Source organism: Cebus imitator, unplaced genomic scaffold (genome assembly GCF_001604975.1).
Source record: "Cebus imitator isolate Cc_AM_T3 unplaced genomic scaffold, Cebus_imitator-1.0 Scaffold724, whole genome shotgun sequence".
Taxonomy (NCBI): Eukaryota; Metazoa; Chordata; class Mammalia; order Primates; family Cebidae; genus Cebus; species Cebus imitator.
The window spans coordinates 97,621-109,821 of record NW_016108039.1 but is presented as its reverse complement, the minus strand read 5'-3'; the positions used below and the strand labels follow the sequence as shown (position 1 = coordinate 109,821).

The 12,201-nt window shown below is 58.5% G+C and overlaps 1 protein-coding gene across 1 annotated transcript in view; it reads left to right on the top strand.

Annotated features, from left to right (window-relative positions):
• The window catches only part of LOC108296555 (A disintegrin and metalloproteinase with thrombospondin motifs 7-like), a 22,375-nt gene extending 11,283 nt beyond the window's left edge, over window positions 1–11,092 (top strand). Inside the window, 15 exon segments of the mRNA XM_017519042.1 lie at window positions 1,964–2,090; window positions 2,539–2,734; window positions 3,072–3,151; window positions 3,153–3,460; window positions 3,463–3,673; window positions 3,675–4,309; window positions 4,312–4,380; window positions 4,383–4,486; window positions 5,297–5,451; window positions 5,900–6,062; window positions 6,142–6,294; window positions 6,296–6,349; window positions 7,518–7,691; window positions 9,291–9,408; window positions 11,061–11,092. Of these exon segments, the coding sequence (XP_017374531.1) occupies window positions 1,964–2,090; window positions 2,539–2,734; window positions 3,072–3,151; window positions 3,153–3,460; window positions 3,463–3,673; window positions 3,675–4,309; window positions 4,312–4,380; window positions 4,383–4,486; window positions 5,297–5,451; window positions 5,900–6,062; window positions 6,142–6,294; window positions 6,296–6,349; window positions 7,518–7,691; window positions 9,291–9,408; window positions 11,061–11,092 (2,579 nt within the window).
• Window positions 11,093–12,201: the final 1,109 nt, after the last annotated feature.

The window sequence follows — 12,201 nt, the reverse complement described above, 5'->3', positions numbered from 1 at the left end:
GCCCCTGGGTCTCCCTAACCCCTCAGTCTCCCTGCTCACCCCTCAGTCTCCCTCCCCTCCATGCCTCCGTCTCCCTCTCTCTTAGTCCTCCCCTTTCCCCTTAGTCTTTCCATCATTGACACCCAGTGTCCTCAGGGTCTCAGAATCGGGAATCTGAGATAGAGACACTTGAGCATTTCTTAAATGCTGTTTAAAAATTATTACTATTTGGAAGAAAGAGGTGAGGGAAGGAGAAGGAGTGGGGAGGAGGGAAAGGAGAAGTGAGGGAGGGGGCAGGCGCGCAGGGGAAGAGAGGGAGCCTTAAAATGCTGTTATGATGACAACATGAGAACTGGAGAACTGGGTAGATGCCTTCCAAAGCCAGGAAACCCATTTTATCTAATACAGCTATCCTTATTTTATTTTATTTTATTTTATTTTATTTATTTTGAGACGAGTCTTGCTCTGTCACCCAGGCTGGAGTGCAGTGGTGCGATCTTGGCTCACGGCAGCCTCCGCCTCCCCGGTCCCACTGATTCTCCTGCCTCAGCCTCCCGAGTAGTTGGGATTTACAGGCATGCGCCACCATGCCTGGCTAATTTTTTATTATTGGTAGAGTTGGGGTTTCACCATGTTGGCCAGGCTGGTCTTGAACTCCTGACCTCAGGTGATTCACCTGACTCAGCCTCCCAAAGCGCTGGGATTGATTGCAGGCATGAGCCACCGCACCTGGCATAATTCAGCTGTCTTTAAATAGACAAACGTGAGAAACCAACAGATACATGTGCAGCACGAGACATTTGGAAGATTGTCTCAGCAAATCGGCTGCCTTGAAGGTGGACCGTGTAGGAGTGTACGCAGAGGCAAGTGCCCCACGGTGGCCAGGACAGGCAGGAAGTCCCAGGTGCACAGTCCAAGCTGGCAGGACCTAGAGCTGACTGTCACTCAGCTGCAGTGTCCTTGCCATGGCAGCCCTCCCCTCCTGCTTGTCATAGATGGCATCCTCCCTTCCAGGCCTCTTGCCATGTTCCGGGCAGGAAGAAGGAGGGGAAAGGGCTGACTCCCAGCGAGGGACTCGTGCCTGTTTCTCCCCAGCCAGGACTGTGTCCCAGAAACCATAGTTTTGAGGGGGTGGCCTCAGGATGTTTTCAGCAGGTCCCATTGCTGTAGTTGGGACCTTGAGCAATATCAGAATCTGTTGGTGAGGAAAGGGGTATGGGTGTGGGACTGGCAGCTCAGGGGAGGGACAGCTTACTCTTGAGACCCCAGGGGAGCAGAGAAAGCAGAGCCACCAGCAGAGGGGGTCCTGAGGCTGGGCCTCAGCAGGCAGTATGGAAGTGAGTTTGAGTGAGGAGCGTGGCTGTGGAAAAGCTCGGGGTGGGCAGTGGCAGAAGGTATGAAGGACAGGAGCAATGCCAAGACTGATGTGGGGGCGGGGATCGGGGCCTGCCCCTTGATGCATTTCTTCTCCAGATGTTCTCTGAGCCATTGGGAAGGGTGTGGACAGTGGGACAGCCTTGATGTCATGGCTGGGTTTGCATGCCAGCAGCAGCTGGCACAGATCGAGCTCTTAGGATGTGCCGGGCACGGGCTGAGCCCTCACACGCAAGGCCACAAGCAGTCCTCCCTCCGGGGCTTGGAGGCAGGCAGGATTGTCACTCCAACTTCACAGAGGAGGCTGCTGAGGTTCGCAGTGGCCAAATGAGCTGCCCAGGCATCTCAGCCAGGAAGCAGAGGGTCTGGGTACCCAACCCACTAAACCTCCACACTGTGCCACTTCTCCAGGGACAGTCAGAGGGAGGCTACGTAGGAGAGGGCGAGTGAGAGCAGGACAGCAAGGAGGAGGCAGCCGTGGAGGTCTGCCTTCATCCTGACACGGGCGGTGAGGTGCTGTTCTGGGAGGGTTCTGGCAGAAATGGTGTCTTTGGGTCTTGGGTGGTGGGCACCTGGGTGCCAGGCCCAGGCTGAGCCCCAGGGCCCCTAGGTGTGCAGAGGCAGTGTGTGTACTGCTCGGAGTGGCAGGCAGGGCCTGTGGACGAGGGGCACTGTGACCCCCTGGGCCAGCCTGATGACCGCCAGAGGAAGTGCAGTGAGTAGCCCTGCCCTGCCAGGTGAGCTGCCCCCACACCCCTGCCAACTCCCCACCCCCAGGTGGCTTGGGTCTGCTACAGGCCCCTACTTCTGGGCCCCAGAGTTCCCAGGGAGGAGCACAGGCAGCCAGATTTTCACGGGTCTTCCCAAGGCTGAAGCCCTAGCTCCCGGTCACCCCTTACTCCAGCTTGGGCCAGCCTGGACACCTGTGGTCCTCCTCCTTAGGTCCCTGGATATGGAAATAGGCCTCAGGTCACAATCCCTTCCCCTGAGGGGAGGGTGGCAGGAGCGGAGGGGCTGGGCCATGTCACCAGACTTAGGGGGCAGGACACCTACCTGGGCTTGGAGCTCTGGAGAAGCAGCCACTGGCCTTGGTCCCAGCTCTGGGACCAACCCCGAGGGCCTGGGAGCCTGGCCTGGCCCTCCCTGCTGGTGAGCCTGCTGATGCCACCCATGTGCCCTTGCCAGGTGGTGGGCAGGTGAGTGGCAGCTGTGCTCCTGCGGGCCTGGGGGCCTCTCACGCCGGGTCATGCTCTGCATTCACAGCGTGGGGCTGGATGAGCAGAGCACCCTGGAGCTGCCCGCCTGTGAACACCTGCCCCGGCCCCCAGCTGAAACACCCTGCAACCGCCACATGCCCTGTCCAGCCACCTGGGCTGTGGGGGTCTCAGGTGAGTTCGGGATGGGAGGGGCCGCCTCCAGTGCCACCCTTGGTCTCAGGCTACAGGGAGGCAGACAGCCTTCCTCCAGCCCTTTCTGCCTGGTACCGTGGGTGGGAGGGAGTCTGGGGCATTCCAGGGTCCAGCCTGACTCCAAAGCCTCAGGGATCAGGAAGCCCCTGTGAAGCCGTGGCCACAGCCATGACCTTGAGCTGGGTAGGGCCAGAGAGGGCTGGCTGGGGTCCCTGCCACTCTGACATGGGGCAGTGGACAGTGCCTTGTCCCCGCCTTGCCCCAGCGTCCCCTGGCAGCCCACCTCCCAGCCCGAGCCCCTAACCCTAGCTTCCCCCGCAGTGCTCAGTGACATGCAGGGAGGGCACTCGGCACCGAAGTGTCCTCTGCACCAATGACACTGGTGTCCCGTGACGAGGCCCAGCAGCCAGCCCGCCAAGTCACCTGCTGTCTGCCACCCTGTCTGCGGCCCCTGAACACACTGGTCCCTGACGGCTCAGGCAGCGGTTCCTCTAGCCACAAGCTCTTCAATGAGGCTGACTTCATCCCGTGTCGCCTGGCCCCACGCCCTTCACCCACCTCAGCACCCAGGCCAGCCAGCATGGGCAATGCCATGGACGAGGAGCACCTGGAGCTGGACCCGCCGGGGCCCGTGTTTGTGGACGACTTCTACTACGACTACAATTTCATCAACTTCCATGAGGACCTGTCCTACGGGCCTTTGAGGAGCCCGATCTAGACCTGGCGGGGACAGGGGATGGGACGCCCACACCATGCGGCCGTCCAGCTGCGCCCTCCACAGGTAGCCCCGTGTTGGCCACAGAGCCTCCTGCAGCCACGGAGGAAGGGGCACCGGGACCTTGGTCCCCTTGCTCTTGGCCCAGCCAGGCAGGCCGCTCCCCACCCCCACACTCGGAGCTGACCCCTGGGAACTCTGGTCAATTTCCTGCCTGAGGAAGACACCTCAATAGGGGCCCCAGACCTTGGGCTCCCCAGCCTGTCCTGGCCCAGTGTTTCCCCTGATGGCATGCAGATGCCTGCCACCCCTGGGGGCCAAAATGACTTGGTTGGCGAAGACAGCCAGCGCCAGCTGCACCCTCCATGGTGGGACAGGATCAATGAGGTTCCCAAGGATGATGAGGAACCGGAGGGCCACAGAGACCCCCAGCTGCCCCTGAGACCCAGCCCCACGCTGCCCCCTTTGTCCCCTGTCGGCAGCACCCACTCCTCTCCTGGTCCTGATGTGGTAGAGCTGTGGACAGGAGGGACTGTAGCCTGGAAGCCAGCTCTGGAGGGGGGCCTGGGGCCTGGGGACAGTGAGTTGAGGGCCACTGTGGAAGTGGCTCCTCCCCTTCCTCCTCCCATAGCCCCTCTGCCAGAGACGGAAGGCAGGGACAGCCCCCTGCAGCCGGGGACTCCTAACTCCCCAACCCCAGGACCAGGCTCCTGGGACCTGCGGACTGTGGTAGTGTGGGGCACCTTCCTCCCCACGATCCTGACTGGCCTCCGGCACACACCTGAGCCTGAGCCTGCCCTGAGCCGGGGACCCGAGGGCCAGCCTGAGTCCCTCAGCCTGAGGTGCTCCTGAGCTCTGGGCTGCTGTCCATGCCAGCTTGGGACAGCCCTGCAAACAGCCACAGAGCCCTGAGACCCAGCCCCCAGCCCCCAGCCTGGCTGAGGCAGGGCCCCCTGTGGACCTGCTGGCTGCCAGGAACACCAGCTGGCAAGTTGGAAACTGGAGTGAGGCAAGTGGTGTGGGCTGGGCTGGCGAGGGAGTTTGCCCGGGACCTTGGTGATTATTGCCTCATCTGAAAGTGAGCAGAGTGGGACACAGGCGCCGTCTGTCCCGCCTCCCTCGGGTCAGGGGTTCCCAGGGTTAGGCGGATGAGGGGACCACAGAGCCCATTCCTGGGCAGCACAGGGGGCCTCAGGGAAGCCAGGGCAGGCACACACTGGCAGCACACCCCAGGACAGAGTTCACTCAGACAGCTGTGCAGTGGGGAGGGTCCCCTCATGGCCTGCAGGCCTAGTCCTGCCCAGAAAGCAGCAAGCTTCCCTGAGGCTCAGCCCACTGCCACCTGGCTCTGCCCTCAATGGCTCCACCCTCCTTTGGCAGTGTCCTGCAGGGGTCTGAGCTGCATGAAAGAAGCTGGCCAGTGCCTCCTCCCTGGGTCCCCAGATGGTCACTGCAAGAGAAGCAAGCTTCTGTTCAGACCCCTATTTTGGGTGTGGGAAGGGGCAGGCTGGTCAGGATAGCTGGTCAGGGGTGCACGCAGGGTCCCCTTCCCCTACCTCTGCACCAGTGACACTGGAACACAGTCCCTTTGTCCTTTGTGGGCAGGGTCAGTAGGTTGCCGGGGGGTGGGGTTTGACTTTTTATTCTCACGGTCTTCCTGGGTGGTGGGTGGAGGAGTCTATTTTGCAAATAAGAAAACTGAGGCCCAGAAGAAGGGCCTGTCTTGCTGAGGTCTCGCTATCCTAGGTGGGTAGTTCCTGGCTGTGGGGGCCTGGCGGGGATGGGGTCTGCCTGGTTTTCGCGGGTCCGTGCCCCTCAGTGCTCCACCACCTGCGGCCTGGGTGCCATCTGGAGGCCAGTGCGCTGTAGCTCCGACCAGGATGAGGACTGCGCCCCTGCTGGCCGGCCCCAGCCTGCCCGCCGCTGCCACCTGCGGCCCTGTGCCACCTGGCACTCGGGCAACTGGAGTAAGGTGTGTGAGGATGGAGCCAGGGCAGGAAGCCCCAGGGCACAGGGCGGAGACCTGGGTCCCCAAGGCCTGTGTTCCGAGAGCAGCAGGGCAGGGGAGGGCTCTGGGCTGCACGCCTGGGCACCTGATGGCACTGGATCTGAATCTCCTGGGAGTCTTCATTTTTGTCTGACTTGGCCTGTCTCCTCCCCTCTGTATTTCTGACCCCATCTGGACTTGTCTTTCACCAGCTTGCCTTTGTTCCTCTCTTTCTCTATCTGTCCCCACCCATGGCAGCTCCTGGCCGGGCACCTTTTGCCTGGGGCCTGCCAGCCTTGGCCTCCCACTGGGGCTCTTCAGGGATTTTCCCTGGGCTGGAGCGTGGGCCTGATGCCTTCCCTGCCACACGCATCACAGGGTCGCACGGGTGGGCCTACACGTGGTGGGTGTCCATATGCGTCTCTCCGTCCCCAGCTGCGGTGGAGGCTCCTCAGTGCGGGATGTGCAGTGTGTGGACACACGGGACCTCTGGCAGCTGCGACCCTTCCATTGTCAGCCGGGGCCAGCCAAGCTGCCCGTGCACCGGCCCTGCGGGGCCCAGCCCTGCCTTAGCTGCTACACTTCTTCCTGGAGGGAGGTGAGGCCTGGGGGTCCAGTTGGGGGGAGGGGGCGTCCTCAGACCCTAGCTGTGCCCTGACTCCTTCCCTGCACCCCAGTGCTCTGAGGCCTGTGGTGGTGGTAAACAGCAGCGTCTGGTGACCTGCCCGGAGCCAGGCCTCTGCGAGGAGACACTGAGACCCAACGCCACGCGAACCTGTAAGACTTACCCCTGCACGCAGTGAGTGGTGGGGCCCTGGGGCCAGTTGAGCTGGGCTGTGTGGAGGAGCAGGGAGCAAGGGCTTGGCGGCACCTGGTCGGTCCTGGGTTGGGTGAAGCAGCTATTGAGTGTGGCTGAGAGCCAGGCTGTCTCTGGCCACTGCTCGTGCAGCAGTGACTGGACGAGGTCCCGCCCTGCTGGTGCTCACAGCCTGCCAGGGAGAAACAGACACATGCTGTGATGTCAGGGAAGACCTTTCCAGGAGGGGTCTTGAGTTGAGACTCGAGAGAGGAGTGAGTGATGCCAAGGACAGGGATAAAAGGGACAGTAAGTGTGAAGTCTGAGGCAGGAATGACAAGCTTGGGGCGATCAGGGAGTCTGGCAAAGCCCAGCTGCAGAAGGGGGCAGAAGAGGAGCCTCAGATGGGCAGGATGCCTTCTGCCGGGTCTGTTTAGAACAAAGGGGTTCAGAAATCTCAGCTGTGGGCCCTAAGCTGGGCCCTGGAATCAGTTGGGCCACGGTTTGAGTCTTTGTCCCACTGGCTGCTGAGTGACTCTGGGCAGGCTGCTTTGCAGCAAGTGAGTCAGTGAGAGCAGGCCTCGGGAGCCAGAGGGATGTTACCCTGGGAGACCTGTCTGCAGAAGGCTGGGTTCTGGGGCAGGAAGGTTTTCTGGGCAGGGGTACAGCTTGGCCCATACTTGCAGCCTGCCTCCAGCTCAGGCATCCAGGTTTTCCTGGAGACCCACTCCGAGGTCCTCAGAGACCTGCCCACCGTGTTACTTGCAGGGACTGTCCCTTGGAGTGATGGGGGCTGGGGCCCCTGTGGGCAGCTCACTGGCCCTCTCTGATGTTATTTCTTGCCTCTTCTGCAAAAACCAGGCAGAGGGGGAAGAGCAGGCTGGCCAGCTGTGCCCTTCTGTGTCCCTTTATCTGTGTCCAGAGACGGGGCTGGGCTAATGTTAACTGCCTCAGGGCGGTCCCTTCCTCACCACCAGCCCCAGCACCAGGTTCCTACCATGCTGATCTGTGGTCTAGCAACCAGGCATCTGCCTACCCACAGCCCCCTCCCCTCCGATAAAATCTAGTCCCATGGAGAATGTGGTGCCCACAGCAGGGAACAGATGTGCATGAAAGTGCTTTGAAGATGGTCCTGGCCTGGCCGAGGGTGGGGAGGCTGGGAAGGGGGCACACACTGTCCTCCCAGGCCCAGCCCTGGATCCCACCTGCCCTCTGGCTGTGAGCCTTGGACTCAGCCGTTGACAATTTCCTCCTTAGCCCTCCCCCTGGAATGCCCCTTCCCAGGTGGGGGGCGCTAAGGTTCAGAGAGGTCACCTTGCATCCTACCGGGGCTACTGCTCACATTCTACTCTCCCACATATGGCATCCCCGGGCAAAAGGCGAGTGGGACCCTGGAGCCTGCATGTGGCAGCTGCGGCTGCTTGGTCGGATGTATGCTGGGACAGAAGAGACACCACTGAAAATCACTCCTTAGGGACTGAAACCAAGAAACAGTATCAGAGGCTGAACCCCTTAGTGATGAGCGTGTGTCCCAGGACGTGGAAGCGATGAAGGGAGCATGGCCAGGGCGGCTACCTGCACGTGTGTGCCCTGCTGCTCCCAACTCCACGTGCTCACCTCATTTCACACCAACAGCCCCATCCTCAGAGGAGGAGCCCGAGGCTCTGAGAGGAAGTAACTGGCCCAAGGCCACATGTCCTGGTGACACAGGCCATCCTAGGCCCCGACTGCTCACCTGCAATCTCTAGGCCACCCTGAGTGGGTAGAAGAAGGAGCAGGCCCTGACCAGGTCCCAGTAGTGGCTTTGCACAGAGAGAGCAGCCTGCCAGAGGTCACGAAGGAAAGCAAGTCACTCAGCAAGCTAGCGCGAGTCCCAGCCCCACTATGCAGCACGAGGGTGGAGGAGCGTCAGGTGCGCTTCCTGTCTGTGTCTGCAGCAGCCTGGCTGGCCCAAAGAGACCCTGGGGACCCACGCTGAGTCATGGCTTCCCAGGTCTTAGTCAAAACTGTCCCTGGTGGCAACATCTTCCAAGGGGTGGGGAGCAGGGCTGTTGACTTGCTCCTGGCCCAGCTCTGACATCACTGCCACGCTGTGTGACCCCAGGAATGCACAGCCTCGCTGAATCTGTGTCTCCAGAAGAGAAAAGGCTGCCAGACCTTGGCCTGCTCTGTCTGGGAATCCTTGCTGGAACCACCCCCCAGGCCCCCCCAAGGGAAGACATTTGGTCTTAATCATTGTTGGGTGTTTTCCACTGATGGCTGGGGGTGTCCCCAGTGGCAGCTGGGTCTGAGCTGTCAGTCTAGGCAGGAGACAAGACTGTGACTCAGGCAGGGCATGGCACAGCTGGCAGAAGGAGGGGATGCCTGTTCTTTGTGGTTGGACGGGGGGGGTTATCTGGACACAGGGAGTCTCCAGCTTCCGACTTTCCCACTTCAGTGCCCCCAGCCCACACCTGCATCTTGGCCAAGGTCCTTGGGGCCTCCCAAGGCTTCCCCTGCTGGCAAAGCCATCCTGATACACCCACTCCAGGACAGTGACACCCAGAAGCACCAGGCTGGAAGGTCAGTGAGCCCTTCCTTGTCCCCCAACACCAATAAGCCCTCCCCCACCCTCCAAGCCCTTGGGGAGAGCCCCATTACAAGTGACTACAAGTGAATCTCAAGGCAGAATATTCTACAAATTAGTTTCTTTCTTCCTTTAGTATTACAATTCCAAAGTGTAACTTGAAGGTCAGCACAGGTGCTGCTGTGATATAAAAGGACAGAGCCACTTTTATTATAAAAGGACAGGTGCCCCTGGCGTCCTGCAGTTACCCAGCAGCAGTGGACGCTCAGGGGTGAACAGTGGGTCTCTGTATGGCCTCCCACCTGCAAACATTTCCCTGGGCAGGCCCAGCTGCCCAGAAGCCCGGGAACACACAGGAAGGTAACACTACAGGATGGCTGGGGGGATCTGTGTGACACAAGCACGTGGTCAGAAAACCCAACCGGGGATCTGTCTAGCACGCTTGCTACATGAACACACTGCAGTTAAAGCCAGAACCGCCTCGAGCCAGCAGCAGTCTTGTCTGCTACAGTACAGCTGTCAGCTCAGTGACAGGGAGTGCCCGAGGCTACCTGGGTGAGAAGCCGCCCGCACATCACATTGGTGAGTCAGTGAGAGTCAGGGCCAGAAGGAAGAGCAACTCGGAGGCTCAGACTGGTGCAGATGCACCCCAGGGAGTCACACATACAACATAAGAACTTGCTATATAAAATAGATGTGTAGAATCTGGAGATACCTTGAGAAAATAGCCTAAAAATATATAAACTGTAGGGAAAATATACAAAAGTATTAGCAGAGAAGTTCAACCCATAAAAGAACCCCAACCATTTAAAAATTGGCAATTTTCAGCAGGTGCAGGGAGGAAGCTCTCCTGGGTCCTGGCAGGTGATGGAAGCCACCCTTTGGGTTTCACAGCTGGCAAGGTCCCCCTTGCAGGTGCCACGGGCTGGGTGTTGGGGTGAAGATTCAGAGAAGAAAGCCACGTTGGGAAGCCCTTGCCAGAAGGGGGCCCTGCCATGGCAGCCAGTGGAGGCCAGGGAGCTTTGGGACATTGAAGGTGACAGCAGCCCTTTCCTTATTGACATGAGGGAGGGGAAGTGTTAGCTCGAAAGAGTGGGGCCCACAGTTCTGGAAAGATGAGTTGGCTCCATCCTGTTCCCAAACTGGAACCAGGTGGGCCACCCTCCCTTGCCTTCTGGACACATGATACTTGATTCCAGGGAGTGTCACTCCAAGAAAACATCCCCAGTCCCTTTCCTCCAAGATGTCTCCTGCGCTCTCACACACTGCCCAGCAGCTGCTGGCAACTGTTTGGAAACATTAACATTCACTGCAGTCTACAGCCACGAAGGCTCTGGTCAGGTGCATCTCACTGGGCAAACTGGACACCACCTGTCCCTAAAGGCAGCGTCTTAGCCCCTGGACACAGCAGTGTGCGGCATGCCAGATGTCTCCTCTGTGCTGCTGCCCCAAGTCCTACAGCCAACCTGTTTTGTGAGTCCTGCCTCTCCATCCACTGGGTCTGCCTTCTTGACAAACCACCCTGGGCCCATAGCTCCTCTGGCAACCCAGCCCCTCACACTGAGGACCCATCTCACCAGTCGCCTCCCTTGGCTGGGCCAACACGTCCAGTCCATTCCAGCTTCCCTGGTCTCAGGCCTAGAGACAACACATCCCTCCCTGAGCGTCCACCTCTGTCCCTCAATCCTGACTCCATCGAAAGCCCAGAGAAACCTCCCCAGAACATCCTTCTCAGCAGGCCCACTGCAATGCGGCAAAGGTTTCAGAGCTCCCCATTCTCTAGGCAGCAGTCAGTTCCTTCCCACACGTACTGGATTCTGATGCCCTCTCCACTCCATTAGGGCCCACTGCCACCCACACCACACATGGTCCCTTCCTCTCCTGGGGAGCTGCCCCCTTGGATCTTGAGAGTCAAATACTCAGGGCAACCTTAAGTCAGATGTTGTCCTTAAAGCTTCTCAAGCCATTCTGCAGCTCCGTGACTGGGCTGCCTGCAGCCCACACACTTCTCTCTGGTCAGCATCCCATAACTTAGCACTGAACACATAGAGGCTGTTACTCTCCACCAGTAGTGGAGTTTTCCCAACCAGACAGTAAGCTTCTTGAGGAGAAAAAAATAATCATATTCTTATGGTCTCCGTGAAGCAGACACCATTGGAGGCCCTCAGATCTAGATGTCAGAAACAGGGTTCCATACTCTTTTGTCACCTCCCTCTCCAACTCGTCCTCCGTAGATATGGACAAGACCTTGAACCAGTCAGCCTAGTTAATCTAAAAAACACTTCAGGCAGAGAAGTAAGGTGGTTACTTTGTTGTTTCAATGGCTGACCTGAGACTCAGACTTCTGGGTTCAAACTTTCACTATGGATGTGCAAAAAAAAAAAAAAAAAAAAAAAAAAAAAACCTCCTTAACCATGCACAGGGGCGCACACCTGTAATCCCAGCACTATAAGAGGCCGAGGTAGGCGGATTGCTTGAGGCCAGGAGTTTCAGACCAGCCTGGCTAACATGCCAAAATCGCATTTCTACTAAAAAATAAAATTAGCCAGCTGTTGTGACACACACCCATGATCCCAGCTTCTTAAGAAGGCATTGTTTATACGTTATATCCACAGGAACTGTTTGAACCTGGGAGGCAGACGTTGTAGTGAGCTGATAATGCATAACTGTACTCCATCCTGGGCAACAGAGCAAGACTCTGTCTCAAAAAAATAAAGACAAAGGCCAGGCACAGTGGCTCACCCCTGTAATCCCAGCACTTTGGGAGGTTGAGGTGAGTGGACCATGAGGTCAAGAGATTGAGATCGTCCTGGCCAACATAGTGAAACCCCATCACTACTAAAAATACAAAAAATTACCCGGGTGTGGTGATACACGCCTGTAGTCCCAGGTACTCAGGAGGCTGAGGCAGAAGAATAGCTTGAACTTGGGAGGCAGAGGTTGCAGTGAGCCAAGATCGCGCCACTGCACTCTGGCCTGGCAACAGAGTGAGACTGCTGAAGAAAAAGACCCTCTTCAACTGGCAGCAATGCCTGGTGTTGTGGGAAGGGAGGACTGGAGGCCCCAAAGAGTGCCCACCAGAGCCACCCACCATGGGGAGGAGGAAAAATGAGAAAAGCATCCATTTATTGGGTGCTTTCTATTTGCCAGTTCTGCTGGGCAGCTTGGATGCATTATCTATTGCTAATTCTCACAGCATCCCTGCTAGACCAGGGTTATTCCAATCACAGGCAGACACGCCAAGGCCTGGAGCTCCCTTTCCAACATGCCTCTATGCATGGGAGAGAGGGACATGGTGAACTGTTTGAGGGGACGAGGCTTCAAAGGATGCCCTGCACATGTGCAAACCCCATGGAGAAAAGCAGAACAAAGGCA